The sequence below is a fragment of the Ambystoma mexicanum genome, chromosome 3p (assembly GCF_040938575.1).
Source record: "Ambystoma mexicanum isolate Mex_15411 chromosome 3p, UKY_AmexF1_1, whole genome shotgun sequence".
Classification (NCBI taxonomy): Eukaryota; Metazoa; Chordata; class Amphibia; order Caudata; family Ambystomatidae; genus Ambystoma; species Ambystoma mexicanum.
Window position 1 is genome coordinate 1,012,164,741 of NC_090925.1, and position 18,136 is coordinate 1,012,182,876.

At 44.9% G+C, this 18,136-nt stretch overlaps 1 protein-coding gene across 2 annotated transcripts in view; it reads left to right on the top strand.

The window, feature by feature from the left end:
- MYBL2 (MYB proto-oncogene like 2) overlaps positions 1 to 18,136 on the top strand; it is a 382,491-nt gene that overhangs the window by 150,160 nt on the left and 214,195 nt on the right. For both annotated transcript variants that reach the window (XM_069652342.1, XM_069652343.1), the window contains one exon: positions 16,919 to 17,296. In XM_069652342.1, coding sequence (XP_069508443.1) covers positions 16,919 to 17,296 — 378 coding nt within the window. The remainder of the gene's footprint in view (positions 1 to 16,918; positions 17,297 to 18,136) is intronic.

The window sequence follows — 18,136 nt, forward strand, 5'->3', positions numbered from 1 at the left end:
AGGTAATACACCTACCGATAGACCATCGGAGCAATTATCTCACGCCGATTCAGCAATTATCGAAGACCGCATGGAGGATTACGCGGTGGTGGGACTTATCCCGGTTCTGCTTAAAATTATGGGGCAAGCTGCGGAAAAATCTTCAGATGCGGTTTGGGGCCCCAATTCTCACAATACTTATGAAGATAGCCAAGGGCCTCTTTCCAACACCCTAAGAGACGCTCTTCGGTGCCATAGGGCGGAAGACAACGTTTTTCCACCGGTAGGCCCGCCTGGGTCCTCCAAATGGACTAGAGAGAAATTCGAAGGGTATATGAATCGGCTCGAGAGAATTAGCAGTTTTTCTGATCATCCCCGAAAAGGTCTCGTCGAGAGCCTAACCCTCAATTTTCTTCTTCTTTTCAAGATCAGCCTTCTGTCCCCGTCCAGCATGAAGACATAGCCCATATGAACACCTATAGGGACATTTACAATGAAGAGGAAGAAGCTTTATTTGGAACGGATTGTCCTCCCACGCCTGCCTCATCTTAGATAATTATCCTTACCTTCAGTTCTCAGTTCCGCTTCGGAAAATGTTTCCTCTCCAGCAGAGGGCGCTCCACTCTAGGCGAGGGCGTTGATGTCAGTCAGCAGCATCCGTCGAGCACCAATGTCATCTGTTGTATAAAAGCCTCTAGCGTGCCTGTTGGCCTCAGTTCCGTTTTTCCATTAGCTTCGCTTCGGATCGAGATAAACAGCGCTTCAGTTATAACTAATTCTGTCATCTTCTTCGAACCCGTCCACACTGAAAACGGTTTTTAAGAAATGCCAAAGGTGTTGGAGAAAGATTTTGCTGACCGACCCTCATCGTAATTGGCTCTGGTGCCTTGGTTCAGACTATCGAAATCGACGACTGCGGTTCTTGTCAGTCAATGACCCATAAGGCCTTGAAAGAAAGAAGAGGTAAACTGGCGGTGGGGGAGGAATCCTGAGTTTTCTTCGAGAGGGAAGAAAGACTTGGCTGAGTCTTCGGCGAAACGCCATAAAAAATCCAGATCGAGGAGTAGATCGACAAAGTCCTCTTCTTTGTCCAAAAAAGAAGACATCGGTCTCCCTCTTCCTCGACTACATCGGAGGAAGTTATTACGTGTCCAGCAAAGCATGACTCCCCTAAAAAGTGGAAAGCGTTTAGAGCATCGATGATGAAAATTTTGAAATGAAAGTTACGTCGAGTACACGATCGACGACCTCGAAGACTCCTTCGATGGCGTTGATTGTCTCGAAGACTCCTTCGACAATCATAGCGCCTTCGAAATCATCGAATACCTCGACAACATCGAAGGTAATAGCCACAACATCACCGCCATCGACGCTTCTTTCGACACGAATTACAGGGGTGAAATCAACACCAATATTAAAACCTATACCTGAGAATGTATTTCACCCAGAAAGCAGGCATGATTTTTTCCAAACAATGTCATCCATATATGGAGAAATGTCTTCAGGAAATGAGGAGGATGAAGAAGAAGAACCTGTAGTTTCATCGGCAGGGGTAAAATATGGTACAAGAGAAGTCCCTGAGGAATTCATTAATCCTCAATCAAAAATGCAAGACCTTTATGAATGTTTACAATCTGCAAGTGGAGTAGATACGTCCCCTGAATACGAGTTTGAAAAACCTGATACAGCAGAGCATGCTGATTTGGGTTATAGAAAACTTAAGAATAAAGTTACAGAATTTAGGGGATGGGGTAGAAACTCACCTGTATACCAGGATGATGACATGACGGATATCCTATCGGGAGGACCTCGACCAGCCCCATACTTCCCTTTTCATATTGCCCTGCACGGAGAGTAAATGCTGCTTGGGAAAAACCTGAATCCATTCCAGCAGTAAATAAAAAAAATATGTGGCAAAATATAGACCCTGTAATTCGGATCCAGAGTACTTGAGTAAGCATCCATCTCCTGAAATCCTGGTAGTTCAAGCAGCCACATCAACAGAAAATGCTGCATACCCTACAATTCCCCCTGATAGGGATGACAAAAAGATTGATGCATGGTCTAAAAAGGTTTTTTACAACAGGGCGCATGGCTCTAAAATCCACAAATGTATCTTGCACTCTGGCGAGATTAACGTATACTCTGTGGGACTGCATGTCAGCGGCAGCTCAACACATCCCGGAAGGAGAGGAACATGATTGTTTCCTATCCATAATAAAGGATGGCAAGGAGGCTTCGGGGGAATGCCTTCAAGCAGGTTTGGACACAGCTGACAGTATCAGTAGGTCCATGGCATCTAGCGCAGTGATACGCAGATTTGCGTGGCTAAGGAAGTCAGGTTTCACACCAGATGTTCAATCTAGACTTCTTAATATGCCATTTGACGGCTCAAGGTTGTTTGGCAGCAAAGCAGATGAAAGTTTAGAAAAGCTGCAGACCTCCAAGGCAGTGGCAAAATCACAGTGCCACTATAAAACAGCCTCAACGCCCCTACACAGGCTCATCTTCCTGGAGGGGTTGTCCCTTTCGTTTTTACTCCTCATTTGGGAGAGGAAGGGGACAGGCCAGTCAAAGAAGACAAAGGAAATTTCCTCGGGGCGAGGAAAAGGTGCTAGATCTGCCCCAGCAACGGCATCTGTCCCTTCAGCCACTGCTGGAGCTGCCGGAAAAAACCACCGAGGTTTTGAACCACAAGACCCCAGTGGGAGGCAGGATCTCACAGCATCTGAAAGAATGGCAGGGCATTCATTCAGATGCTTGGGCACTGGAAACAGTATCCCAAGATTACTGCCTTCCCTTTCAAAAGAAACCTCAATCACCCACCGGAAAACAACTCTACCAAAGATCCAGACCCGCTCCTGTTGCAGGAAGTTTTAACCCTGCTATAGAAAGGTGCAATAGAACATGTACCTGTAGCGGAGAGGAACAAGGGTTGGTATTCACCATATTTCCTCATTCCAAAGAAGGACGGAAGACCGAGACCCATCTTGGACTTGAGAAACTTGAGCAAGTTCCTCAGGAAGGACAAGTTCAAGATGGTCGCTCTTTCTCAGATCCTTCAGGCTCTCCAAATTCAAGACTGGTTAGTATCATTGGACCTTCAGGATGCTTACTTACATGTGCCAATCTATCTCAAGCACGGAAAGTACCGGAGGTTCGCGATTGGCAATTCTCACTATCAGTTTCGAGTTCTGCCATTCGGGTTGACCTCCGCCCCAAGAGTTTTCACCAAGTTGATGGCGGTAGTGGCAGCGAGTCTCAGAAGAGAGGGGATTCATGTGTACCCCTATTTGGACGATTGGATGATCAGGGCACGTTCCCCAGAACAAGCCCAGGATCATCTATCCAAGACTTGCCACTTCCTTCACAAACTAGGGTTTCTCTGAATTTAAAAATGTCAAACATGATACCATCACAGAAGCTCCAGTTTATAGGAGCAGTCTTGGATACTTGTTTGGGCAAAGCCTCGCGCCTCGAAGAGAGAGAGAGCCACATTCTGCAGATGGTAACAAAATTCCATGATGCCCGGTATCTACCGGCCTTCGATTTTCTCCGGTTGCTCCGTCTCATGGCATCCTGCATTTTTCTGGTGCCAGAAGCCAGATTGAGAATGAGATCCCTTCAATGGGCTCTCAGGACTCAATGGTCCCAATTCTCAGGGGAAATGTCAGATCTTTTACAAGTTCCAACCAGGGTGGCACAGGATCTACAATGGTGGGCTTGCAGACAGCACATCCTTAGAGGGGAATCTTTTTGGCAACCATGGCCGGCGATAACAGTAGTGACGGATGCCTCCCTTACGGGATGGGGAGCTCACACCGAGTTAACGATCAGCGGTCGTTGGTCTCCAACGGAGTCCAAACTACATATCAACCTATAGAGCTGAGGGCAATCAGACTAGCACTGAAAGCCTTCCTGCCAGCTGTACGGGTAAAGAATGTCCTGATAATGACAGACAACACAGTTGCCATGTACTACCTCAACAAGAGAGGAGTAGGGTCACTACCACTGTGCAGAGGCAATGCAGCTCTGGTTCTGGGCAATACAAGAAGGGATCTCTGTCTTCCATTCACCTAGCGGGAGAGCAAAACATTGCGGTGGACGCTCTGAGAAGGCAGAGCACAGACCACCCCGAGTGGGAACTAGCTCAGGAAGTCCTTCAAGAGATCTTCCCCCTTTGGGGAACCCCGCAAGTGGTTCTGTTTGTGACCGTTACCGGAAGTGCGAACTGTACTGTTCAAGGGAATTTCCCCCAAGAGGAGCTCTAGGAGACACATTCGTAGTGGACTGGGAGTTTCCGCTGCTATATGCGTTTCCTCTGGTCCCTGTGATCCCTCAAGTAATCAGGAGGTTGAGGAAGTTCGGGAAAACCATGATCCTAATTGCCCCGGATTGGCCAGGAGAACGTGGTACCCGGAGCTTCTCGACATGTCCATCTGCCCTCCAATACGTCTTCCAAAAAGAGAGGATCTTCTCTTGCAAGAGGGAGGTCACATTCTCCATCCAGAGGGCATCATACTCGACCTTCACGCATTGGCTTCTGAGAGGTTGCGATACAAGGATTGGGACCTTCTGGATGATGTTATGGAGATTTTGCTTTCGGCCAGAAGGCCAGCAACGAAATCTCTGTACCGGTGTCGTTGGAACAAGTTCAGTAACTGGTGCAGGGATAAGAATGTGGACCTTTTTCAATGTGATATTCCAATAGTATTATCTTTTCTATTACATTTGGCGAATCTGGGGCTCCAGGTTAGTACGATAAAAGGATACGTAGCAGCGCTATCTATCTTCAAGCGCTCGTCAGAAGAAAAATCTTACTTTAAGGTAACTTTAATACAACTTTTAAAAGGTTTAAACAATGTATTTCCACCAATACCTTTTCAAGTTCCTGTGTGGGATTTAAATTTGGTACTGACATTTCTGACATGTGCACCAATTGAGCCTTTACATTCCTGCCCATTAAGGCTTCTTACTCTGAAAACAATACTTCTAATTGCATTGACATCAGCCCGCAGGGTAAGTGAGTTGCAGGCACTTTCTAGTGGTGGTCCTCACACCATCTTTTATAAAAAAAAAGTTGTCCTTCGAGTCAAACCTTCTTTTTTTTTTTTTTTTTTTTTTTGCCAAAAATCGTTTCAGACATTCACCTGTCACAGAAAATACTACCACCTACTTTCTACCCTCCTCCTCACACAAGTAAGCAAGAGGAAAGACTACATAGGTTAGATCCTAGTAGGGCTCTTAGCTTTTGCATTTCAAGATTGTCAAAAATACGTCAGTGTGACCAACTGTTTGTGGGATACACTGGCTGTAAATTAGGACTAGCTGTAACTAAGCAAACATTATCAAGATGGATAATCTTAGCCATAACTGAGTGTTCTAGGCTAGCTGGAAAAGCTCCTCCTGAGAGATTAAGAGCTCATTCAACTAGGGGCATGGCAACTTCAACAGCACTTAAAAGGGGTGTTCCTGTACAAGATATTTGTGCAGCAGCCACACGGTCAGCCATGCATACTTTCATAAAACATTATGCTTTGGACTCCACTACCTCTCAAGGAGGTCTATTTGCCAAATCTGTGCTACATTCGGTACATGACTAAAAAATATCTGTACTCCCACCTCCAATAGTAAACTGCTTTGGGAGTCTATCTAAGATGAGGAATACGTGGGAGGGCACAATCCATTTGAAGAACAAGTTAGTTACCAACTGTAACGTTCTTTCGATTGGATGTTCCTCCCACGTATTCCTCATCGACCCTCCCATCCTACCCCACAGTACAGTTTGTGTGCTTTACACTTCTTTTAAGGCTGGGGTCAAAAGAGGCACGCCTTTAACCATAGTCATGGGCTCTGATACACAAAAAAACAGAACTGAGGCCAACTGGCGCGCTTGACGCTTTTATACAACAGGTCGGTGCTCGACGGATGCCGCCGAGGGACATCGTCGCCTCGAGTGGAGCGCCCTCTGCTGGAGAGAGGAAAACATTTCCGAAGCGGAACTGAAGGTAAGGATATATATCTAAGATGAGGAATACGTGGGAGGAGCATCCAATCAAAAGAACGTTAGTTAGTAAGTAACTTGTTCTTCTAAAGAAATATGAAGAGGAACAGCAGGGTGCCACAGACAATTGGGAAGAAACCCAGCAGGAGGGAACGGACCTATGGACATTGCCACATCAAGATCAGGACACATGTTTTGTGTCTGGATTCCCCTCCGTCCACCCCGGCTCGCCAGGCCTCACCTGTAGATGACCAGATGGCCTTCAACACTATGTTGAAAAAGGCAGCTGAACACTTTAAGATCTCTACTCAAGAGGCTGCCTGAATAGGATTTTGTAGAAGATATCCTTAAGGAGAAGCCTCCATCTAGCCAAGCCATTCCCCTCCTTAATTCCATCAAGAGAAGGCTGGCTCCCTCCTTGGTATCACCAGCTCAAACCCATGAGTGGAAAAATTGTTTCAGCCGTCTCCTTCTGACCCTCTATATATTAGAGGGCACTCCATCCCCAACTATCTGGTAGTGACGACCATCTGAAAAAGGGCACGGGTACCCCTTGCCACTGGGGAGGCACCTCTGGACAAGGAATCCAAGAGGCTGTATGCTCTAGACAAACGAGTCACCTCGGCTGCCGCATAAACTACGCGGATAGCAAATAATACCACGCTATTGGCAAGTTATGCTGACGCTCAGTGGAACCTGCTCCAGGAAGGTCTCCAAGAGGTTCCAGATCCGTCAAATCCAAGCTTCTCTCCATTCTAGTCGAGGGAAGACCAGTGAACCAGAATGTGATTAAAAACACCCTGGACACGGCTGAAACAGCAGGCAGGTCTCTGGCCTAAGGGACCCTACTCGAGACCTGCTTGGCTGCATACATCAGGGTTTAAACCCTAAACGCAGGCCTCTCTCATCAATAAGCCTATTGAGGAAGCTAACCTCTTCGCGAAAGCGGTTGATGAGGCCTTGGAAACAGCCAAGAAAGAGCATGAGACTCTTAAATCCCTGCAACAGATCACACAAACACCTTCCCCCAGAGAGGTACTGACTCTCGACAGTCCTTTCGAGGGCAAACCCGTGCAGCTCAAAACTATGGCGCGGGGAATTTCAACACGGGACAATCGTCAGGAAGCCCTGCATACTACCCTTCAAGGGGGTCAGGGACGCGGCAAAGGCAGAGGCCCCAATCCTAGAGGAGCTGCAGCCTCTGGGCAGAAATGACCACCAGATCCAGGTCCCCTCCCATGTCACCCCGGTCGGGGTGGGGGGGCGATTAACATCTTTCCTAACGGCATGGGAGGGGATAAGTTCAGACCAGTGGGTCATAAAGACGGTCGCCCACGGGTACTGCGTGGAATTTGCCCGACCTCCGCAAGTCAGACTGCCGCGCTCACTGCGCCTTTCACCGGACCATCTAGAGATCCTGAATTGAGAGGTGGAAGCGCTGCTGGGAAAGGACGCCATAGAAGCGTCCCTATTCTTCAGGTAAACAAGGGTATTTATTCAGTGCACTTCCTTGTACCCAAAAAGCACCTCACCATGCTCCCTGTTCTAGACCTGCGCCTAGCGAATAAGTTAATAAATCCCCAGAAGTTTTGCATGGTAACGCTACAGGAGGTGATCCCACTGCTGAAACAGGGGGACTACATGGCAACATTGGACATGAAGGATGCATACTTTCATATTTCAATGTTGCCAGCACACAGGAAATATCTAAGGCTCATGATAGAGGACAGGCATTACCAGTTCAAGGTACTCCCCTTCAGCATCGCCTCGGCACCAAGGGTGTTTACCAAGGTCCTGGCAGTGGCTACAGCACACCTGCACAGACTATCCGTCCCAGTTTACCCTTACCTCGATGACTGGCTCATCACAGGGGACTCGTACAACACATGTTTTTCGAACACCCAAAAAACAGTAGATCTTCTGTTCAGTCTGGGTTTCTCAATCAACTAGAGGAAATCCAGTCTAGTCCCCAGTCAAACAAAACACTTTCTGGGAGTTCTAATTCGGGCGAAAGACGGTCGGTCTTTCCCTCCAACGAGAGGGTTCAGAACATGCCTTTTCAGATTCCTCAATATGTAGCCAGTCGGGAGGAGACATTGCGCAAGGCCATGTGCTTGCTAGGAATGATGGCGTTGTGCATATACTTGGTTACCCATGTGCGGCCGCGCATGCGTCCCATGCAAGAGTGGCTCAACAGCCAGTGGTGTCAGGCCAGCGGACAATGGGAAGATCTGATAGTTGTCTCGCCAGCCCTCGTTCTCTCTCAGCGGTGGTGGTCAAGAGAAAACCTCTTCAAAGGGAAAACCTTCGCCATCCCTGCAGTGGAAGCCACTCTAACGACAGACACATCTCTCACGGGGTCAGGGGCTCACTTGCTTCAGCAGACAGCACATGGAGTGTGTGTCAGGCTTTTGCTCCAATCAGGATGTTGTCCGCGGAAGCTGCTGAACCCCCGCAGTGCCCTTTGGATGCTAACCTCTTAACTGGTAACAAACAGTTCAGCTGAGAGCATCCCCAAGGGAAGGGGGGGGGGAAATGGGACAAAATAATAAACTTCAGGTTTGGCTCGGCTTCTTAATATCGCTTAACCTGTTGATAAAATAACAACAAATAAACTTTAGTCACTAACCTCTCTTTTTCTAGGCTCTGACTTCTCTATCGAATTGAATAAATAAACGCGCCACCATACCTGAATATTCTCTATTGATAACTTAGAGGAAGTGTTTGTTTTCTTACTGAAGAAATAGTAAGTGTCTCTGGTGCTATTACTATCTCCTTCAATTCAGAATTGGAAAGCAGCTGCCTTTAACTCACTCTCAAAGTTCCATGAATTAGTTTTCTAGCAGTTCAAATTCCAAACACACACGCCCATCTGAAAATGCTAGGTCAGTTTCTGTGTGAATCTCTAGCTTTAACACAAATTCCAAATATGACACTCTTGCTTCTTCCTTTTAGAATTGTTTGCGCATGTGGAAAGAAAGCGGTGTTCACTAATTGGATCTATTTGCTTGCGTATAAATATCGCTCTTCAAGGAAGCGTTCACTTGACTGGATTAATGCGCATGCGTGAAGATATTCCTATTCCTTCTGAAATGGTGCGTGCATGGGAACAGAAAAAAATGGCATATGCGCATGCGTAGTAGTTCCGTATTTCTCCCTCCTTAATTTAATTTGTTCACGTAGGAAAGAGGAAATTACTGAGCTCTGGACACAGATCCTTGAAGAGGCAGCTTAATGAGGAACGCGCGCCAGGTTAGAATTTTAGTAAATAAAACATAACGTTTCAGGTTTGCGTATCTATAACACTGTCACTTGCGCAGACAGTGTAAGATTTCTAGCGCTAACCCGACGTTTAAAGGAAGCACAGTTACCGTAAGAAGGAACGGTGCTCAATACTTTTTATACGTCTGGAAAAAAAAAACACACGCTGAATCAATTAACAGGCTTCCCCACACCGACTTGCCACGTCCTAAATATGTTGCGCAGTTCATTAATAAAGAGTACTGTTCAAGAAATACAAAAATAATGTCTTTAAAGAACAAAACTAACTCTTTAAAAACAAAAAAAATAAGAAAACAGGAACTGGTAAATAAATTATATAGAAATATAACTCCTTCCTGAATTAAACAAAGTTTAGTTAAAATTATAAAGTCACTTAACTTGCTTCTTTCTTTTACCAGAACGTTTCTGACTCTTCTTGAATTCTCCAACAGTTTCCTGATCCAAATAACTAAATCCTAGGCACAAGGGCCCAGCTAAAGTTTCTAAATCTTCAGAGCTTCAAACATAAGACCTTCCTGCTGGGCTGCTGACAATGAAAGGCAGTTTAGAATGTTCTAACAATGCCTTTCTTTTACTTCTGACCAATCACCGATCCTTTTTGAAGTCTCCATTTTGGCCTCGGAAGCTCTCCACACTCTGCACTTAAAGTTAATGCCCAAACCATAATTTGTGTTAATCATACACTCATTCCACCCCATTCAACCAAACGCCATGAAACCTGACAATGTGGTCCCCTCAAGTAGCATCCAACCATATAAATTTACTGGAGCTATTAGCGGTTTTCAAAGCACTAAAGGCCTTCCAGATGCAGCTGCAAGGGAAGACAGTACTGAATCTAACAGACAGCACTACAGCCATATATTACCTGAACAAACAGGGGGGCACTCGCTCTCCAGGGCTATCCAAGCTGTCACAAAACATTTGGATATAGCCTCTCAAACGCAAGATGTTTTTGATGTTCCAGGGGAACTCCATCTTCTGGCAGACGTACTCGGCAGAGATGTTCCTCTTCCTGAAGAATACGAATGGAGTCTGCACAAAGACATTGTGTCCAACGTCTTCGCAGAATGGGGCTTCCCAGAGATCGACATGTTTGCAACTCCGAACGCCGAATGCCAAGACTACGCCTCCAGGTACCCCCAGAATCGCTCCAAGGGGAACGGTCTCTGGATAACCTGATCAGGGAAATTTGTCTACGCTCCCCTCCCCCGACTCCCCTTTTCAACAAGATAGTGCACCAGATGCACCAGGAACCAGTTACTATGATACTGGTGGCCCCCGTGTGGGCCCGCTAACCCTGGTTCGCTCACCTGATGGAAATATCCCTCTTCCCCACCAGTGAAACTACCCTGCCCGTACAACATGTTGTCTCAGGACAGGGGGGAGACCCTACACCCATGCCCACAAACTCTGAACTTAGCAGCTTGACTCCTGAGGTAATAGTTTGGACACCTACAGCTCCTTCAGAGGTGCATGGACATACTCGGGTAAGCTAGGAAACCGAACACATGTTATTGCTATGCCAGCAAATGGAAACGTTTTGTCATTTGGTGTAATTCCAAGGGTGTCAATCCCATCGATTGCTCACACACATTGTGCTGTACCTAACCCATCTGTTGGACACTGGGTTAGTCTTCAATTCCCTAAAGGTTCATCTGGCCGAACTGTCAGCCTACACCACATCACAACAAATAGTGTTGTGGTGGAAGATACCAGTGATTAAGGCCTTTAAGGAAGGGGTTAAGAGGATGTATCCTCCCATTTCTCATCCAGCTCCTGGGTGGGACCTAAATGTGGTTTTGACCAGGCTCATGGGAGCTCCCTTTGAGCCTATGCATAAAGCAAGTCTAAAAGACCTGATTTATGAAACGGCCTTCCTAGTGGCTATCACTTCTATCAGAAGGGTTAGCGAACTACAGGCACTTTCTGTTCTAGTCCCCTTTGTTACAGTCCACAGGGATAAGGTAGTTCTGCGCACGCACCCCAGATTTGCGCCTAAATTCATATTGAAGTTCCATGTGAACCAGTCGATTAAACTACCTACCTTTTTCCAGAATCCCACTAGAATGGCCGAAAGAATCCTACACACACTAAATGTGCGCAGGGCAGTCATGTTCTACCTGGAAAGAACTAGACCACTGAGGAAAACGACCAATTTTTCGTTTCACTGGCAGCTGGTAGAGAAGGGGATCCTCTCTAAATCAGCTATCTCAAGGTAGATGGTCAAATGCATCAAACTATGTTACGCTCTTGCTAATAGAGAACTGCCCTTCAAGCCTAGAGCACACTCTACTCTGGGCACTGGGGCTTCCATAGCATTCATTGCAAATGTTCCACTAGAGTCAATTTGGAAAGCGGCAACCTGGAGTTCTGTACACACCTTTAAAAAACACTATTGCCCAGACACTCATTCTAGGTCTGATTCACAGGTGGGACAAGCAGTACTAAGACATCTTTTCTCTACTGTTCCTTCTCACAACCCATCTCCAACTCCGGGTACTGCTCGCTAGTCTTTGCACAGTATGTGATTCTAAGCAGATTAACAATCAGAAATGCTAATACGGTAAGTAATGTCTTATTTGGATACAATCTGTATTCCATTGTCCGTGACACTTTTCAGGGATGTATTCTATCTCGAATATAGTAGTGAGAAACTGGATTACCTTCCTTGTGCTGACACTTTCTGGTACCACAACCCATTCCACCCATTTGGACCAAAATGTAGACCCTATGTAATTCCAGTGTTTCAAATGGACCTACTATGCCCATTGCAGTTTCTTCCAACTAACTTCGGTATTTCAATTAGATGACGAGGGATTTAGCATGTTTTTTAATGTCTTATCGCTCAACTTGAACGGTTGGTATTTCTTCACTACCCCGTCAGCCCTCCCTGGTCACTAGAACCTCTCTAATGTTGCTTTTTGGTCATACTGCTAAATGCCCTTTGTGAGCTAGATGTAGACCTTCTGTCTTAAGAAATGTGGTGAAATTAGGTGATCGCCTCTTGGTATACATTCAGAATCTTCTGTTTTCCTGGAAGACCTGTGTGTACTCTGGTATACAGTCTTCTTCCTTGTCCGTTTCTTTTGCTTTTTGACATTCTTATTTGGAAATACTTGGCAGGATCTCATCAATAATAGACTCCTGCACCTTAGGTGACTAGGTCTAATGAGTCCTGCTATTTTGTTCCATTAACAGTCGGGCAATCTGTTAGTGTTTCTTTTCCCTGATGTTTGTATTATATTGCAATTAACTCCACCATCCATCTACCAATTCTCGGGGAGGCAGACTGTAGAACTTTTGTACTGAAGATAAGATTTAAGGTTTTGTTATCTATTCTGATGATTGGTAGATTCCAAACTAATTACTTGAAATACTCCTAAGGCCTCTTTCTCGATCTTGGAGTAACTCTATTCTGATCCACAAAGAGCACTACACGCGAAGGCTAGTTATTTCTCCATTTCTTGAATTTGACCTGGTACTCCACTAGTTTCTAGCATCTACAGTAATTCTGGGGAATGTCGTAGGCTAGGATAGTTTAAGGATTGGAGCTCGGTTTATATCCGATTTGTATTTTTTCAAAGTGCTATTGGCTTTCTTTGGACCAATCAAAATTGGCTTTCCTTTTCTTCAAATCTTATTGTTTTGCTTTTATCTGGGAAATCCCAAACAAACGTATTATATCATACCTAGGAACAACCTTAATGACCTTTTATTGTTTTCTGGTATGTTTATTATGGTATTGATTAGACCTTTATTTGGTTGGTTGCCATTCCCATTAATGGTGTGGCCTCTGAATTCTACTTCAGCTACTCTTAGCCAAAATGTTTCTAGTTTAGAGTTCTTCTTTTTTCCTGATCAAGTTTAGACCCTAATGTAACCAAGCGTTGTTCTACATCCTTTCCTGTGTTGAAAATGATGTGCTGGAATAAAAGTACTTCAATCTAGTCCTCCAAAGTGCTATATTAACTTAAGCTCATGCCGGACCAAGGCTATACATGGCATGCGTTTAAATCTCTATGCTGCTATTGGCGTTAAGAATGACGTGACCTCCTTAATTCCTCATATGATTCAATCTGGTGATATGTCGAAGAGTTCTAGAATCCTGAAGTACCTTGCTAGTTTCATGGTGGTCCACATCTGATTTATATTTGGTAGTTTGTGTAGGTCTACCCATATATTAACATTGAAGTCCCTCATATCTACGCACACATGTGGAAAGTGTTTAGTTTATGCACAATCGCTATAGGAGCCTGTCATTCAGATGATTGAATTCACTCCATTATTTGGTCTTTGCATAGTTTCTCCAGGATGTAGTTGGATATTTAGAGCGGCTTGTTCGTTCCAGCCCATCACTGATGAAGCCCCTCTCGCTACATACATTTTGCAATCTGTGGTTCGTTCATGGAACTTGAGCTATGCACTTTCAGACCTCTTATTCTTACAAGGCTCTTAAAATAACCTGTGGGCCTGATGTTTGTGGGAAGGTGCCAGTCTTCCTTAAGTAAATTTTAAACGGTGTGTATGTCTACCATGGTGTATGGTGAACCTGGATCGATAGTCATTTTGATTTGTGTTTATTCGTAAATGTTCACAGGGTCCTTTTTTTGTTTTAGGAGAAATTAGTAGGAAATCTGGTTCATTTTAAATTGTGAACCCTTGTTGCATTATTTGGTTTGTTCCTATAATTTCTGGAGACACGCCCATAGTGCCCTAATATTCAACACTTGATGCATTCTACACCGATGTCTGGACATTCTAGATCTCCATTGGGGTGTTTGAACCTTCTGCACCAGTGGCACTTCGGGGTAAAACAAAGGCTTTGTCATTCGGTTCTCAGCCCTGCCCATGTTGGGTTTCTCATTCTGGAATATAGCCCTTGGTTTGTACTTTGCCTGATCTCTGCTACCTTGGTAGTTCATGTATTGTACATCTCTATTTGTATCATTTTAACTTTTGTTTTGTTCATGTCATGGCTTTGGACAACTTTCACACACCTGGCTCCTGGTTTTATGCACTATAACCCAAAAAAGTGATGGGTTGAAGGTTTTCAATAAATCTGGACCACTGGCACTGCTCTGGGCAACCTTCCACACCACTATTTTTTTAGCCAGTCTGCACCATGGCTAAAGTCGGATACTGCCACCAATGGGAGCAGCCCAGCCCGAACTGCTAGGCCAGGTCCCCCTGTGCACGGAAAGACAAGCAACCCCAGACGTGTTTCAGCCTTGTTGGGCCTTCTCAATGAGGTGCAGCTTGGTTCCCTATGGTGCAGCGAGCAAGGGACCCATGTCTGGTCATACGCTCTCTGGCTTGGCAAGCGAGGAATGATGGTCTGCAGGGTTGCCCAGAGCAATGCCAGAGGTTAAGATGCATTCTAAACCTTCCAGCTATCACCTTGTTTTTGCTAGTTTTATGGTGCATTCAATATCCATGTCCTGTTCCAGTGTAGGATCATTAGCCTGCCAAAAGTCTTAGATAAATGTTGACATATGCTCCACACAGCATTAACTTGTCACTTAAGTGGCTGTCTAGGTTGCCTTTAAATTTGCAGAAGGCAATTAAGCCTCTAAATGCTGCGATGTATCTGCCGACTGTTTTCTGTTTCCTGGTGAAAAGGTGATCTTCCTAGGGCGACGTTCGTTTTGTTTCGAAAATATCTCAAATTTGGCAATTGCACCTTCCCCAACCATGCACTACAAATTAGCATCGCCCTCACCCTATGAAGGATGTATATCTGGGGGAGTGTCAAATATTCATCATTCTGCGCCAAGGCTTTTAAGTTATGATGCTTAGTAAATGTTGAATTGCATACCTCCTTTTTGCCCTTAAGTTAACTTAAAATGTATCCACCCATTGTTCACGTGATTGATGGTTCTCCTGGTATGGGGAGAAACTGGCATGGCACTGGTATCTTACATAGTATCAGCGCTGTGCCATCAGACTGGTGGAGGTACTATTTTTGTTTTTATTTTTTTTAGGTTTCCCCTTATGTAATTTCCTTGGCTAAATCATTCCCCTTGGTTAATACAGTTCTGGCTTCTGATGAGTGTGCTGTGTCGGACAAATTCTTGTGAACGCACAATCCTTGGGGTGTCGAGGTTCCTGCCAGCCTTGCTTGGGGTATTGAGTTCACAATGTTTACTTGTGGGCTGTGGCGTAAAAGTTAAATTTGCAGGTCTAAGCAGATAGAAGCCAAGCTGGTGAGTTTGGCCTGGAAAAGGGTACCCTGGCATAGTACTGTCTGACGCCCAGAGCTTCCAAAGTTCCAAATAACTGAAGAATCCTTCATGGGGCAGTGCTGTCACAACACCGATCCACATTTCCAGGCCAGAGAAGGTCCAGGGTCTCTGCGTTGAGGGATGTATGCCAGTGGGTTTCTCACCACCAATCCATGAAAGCGTCCTGAGGGTCCAGATTTGGTGAGGGTCCGCAGTCTAGTCCAGTGCTTGAGTCCAAGTCGCCAGAAGCCACCCTGTCCGTGCTGCAGCACCGAAGAACCGAAAGGCGGCCAACCGCAAAATGGCAAAACCCGACGCCTACTGCCATTGCCACTGAGTCACCAAAGAACTTGTCTTCATTTTATCCTTGTCGAGGTCCACAGAAAGTATTGCCATCGTGGGTCATCCATAGCCGGCGTAGCAACCCGACAACGGAGACCATGGCGATAGACCTGCATTGCTGCCTTTCTGCTCTACACCAACATCCCAATGATAACTCCTTCCAAATGGGGGGGGGTCCATCTTCGCGGGGTCTTGTCGAGCAAAGCCAAGAAACTCCACCACTTCGGCTGCCAAGGCACTAAAGGTACTGTGACGAGGATGAGCATCTCCTATCCTCAGGATGCTTTTCACCTGAAGCTTCCCAGGTACTTTGGGGTAGTGGATCTGTAGAAGGAGAAGCAGACTATTGGCAAACATATATTTGAACTGGGATGTAATTATCCTTGCACAGTAAAGCCCTTTTGGTCCTAAAGATAGCATTCTACTAATGTTCTTAATACTGCCTGACTTTCTACGTTAAAAACTATAAAGTTACACAATGCTTAGTAATTCTTATGCTTTTTAATAACTGTCAGAGGTTGGTGCATTTTCACTGAATCTGTATATTGTGGTACCACATAGAGTTGAATATATTATTGCCAGATTTAGAATAGGGTTGCTAGAGTACAAAGTCTTATTTATTGGTATAAGATTACCTGAACTTTATTTTACTTGATAAAAGAATTGTTGGCACATAGCCGTGTGTCGACATTCCTTTGTGGGGAGCTTGCGGACTCTTTTTAGAGCCATTCTGCATCACCTCCCTTGAGTTTCAACCTTGGTTGCTAGTCCATAGCTACCATTGGCTGGGGTGTTCTGTGCCTCTACCCCAACTATATAGTGGGTAGAAGTACATACCCCCCTCTTTACACTGCCTCCGTTTTATTTGCATTGGGTAAGTTAGATTGATGCAGTCCTAATGTTTCACTGCAGGGTGGCTGATAGTCACAAGACAGCCTGTGTGTTTTTAATGGAGACCTAAAACAAACTATTGTGCAAATGTAATTTTCTTTAATAATCAAATCGTCTATTAGGTAGTTTGTGCTAATTTCATAAATGTGCTTCTGTTCTATGCATTGACCCCTCGACTAAAGATTGTGTTCTCCCACAGGAAACTGCATATACCTGTTGGCCCAGCAATGTACTAGAACTGAATCATACTGCCCTAGAACCCAATGTTGCTTCCTCTTCTGTGGAAGAACCGTCAGATCTCGCAGCTTTGCAACCGACTCTAAAACTAGAGCCAGATGTAAAGGAGGAGGCAGAAGAGGATAAATATGTAAATAACTGTCCTGATGGTGATGAAAAGGATCAAAGCAGAGGAGAGGTGGAGGTCAAAACGGAGTGTCTTGATGAACTACCTGTGTCTACAGAATCAGTGGTGTTAATGGAAGAACCTGCACCAGAACAGTGGATAGTGGAATATGTGAACTTTTTGGAAACTCCCACAGCTCCTGCGTTTACAGAAGTTTTGGACATGATGGAGTCTGTAAGTAATATTAATAAACTTCTCAGGACTCTTCCTTCATGCAGTATTCAGTGCTTAGTTTGTGGAATAATATGTAGATAAGTCTTTTCTGCACCCAATTGTTGCTGGTTAAAGAGCAACTCTTGTATTGCAAAGTTTGCAATGTAACTACTTTTACTAATACAATGGGGAAGAATGTCTTGTGTGGTAAGATTTTTCCTTTTTTGAAGGTACATGGAGTGACTACTCTTACAAGATAGTTTGTGATATCTGTATAGCTTAATTGCCTTTTCTATGTCCTAGCAGCACTATTTGTTGTCTGGGAAATCTGTACACTATAATCTGAGCATTACGTCAGAATGCACATTTAATTGCAGCATTGACCATTGGAAGAGGTGACTAGTACGGTCACATTGTTAAAAGTTGTGGGCTCTACATAGTACACTGAATATTACATTACATTCAAATAAACCTGATGAACTGCAGGAAAATTATTACCTTGCAAGAGAGGGTAAATATTGTGGCATTATCTTTAATAGGTGCTGTGTTGAGAGTGGTGTTTGATTGGATGTAGACAATGCCCTAATCCGCTCTTTTGCAGTATAACATACAATGGTAATCGGAACCTGCGCAGTGCTCTACCCTTGCATGACAGCATTCTCTAGATCGCTTGGAGCTCCCCCTGCACATCAGACGCCTGTCGCACATTTTTGTCGGTTTGAGGTATAAATGCCCTCCTTTATGGAATATGTTTAAGGCCGTGCTTTATCCATGCCTGTTTTGGTAAGTATAAAGGTGTGTCTTCTACATATTGATGTTGGGAGAGCTCCTAGCGGGTCCATTGAGTATGATTGGTGATTA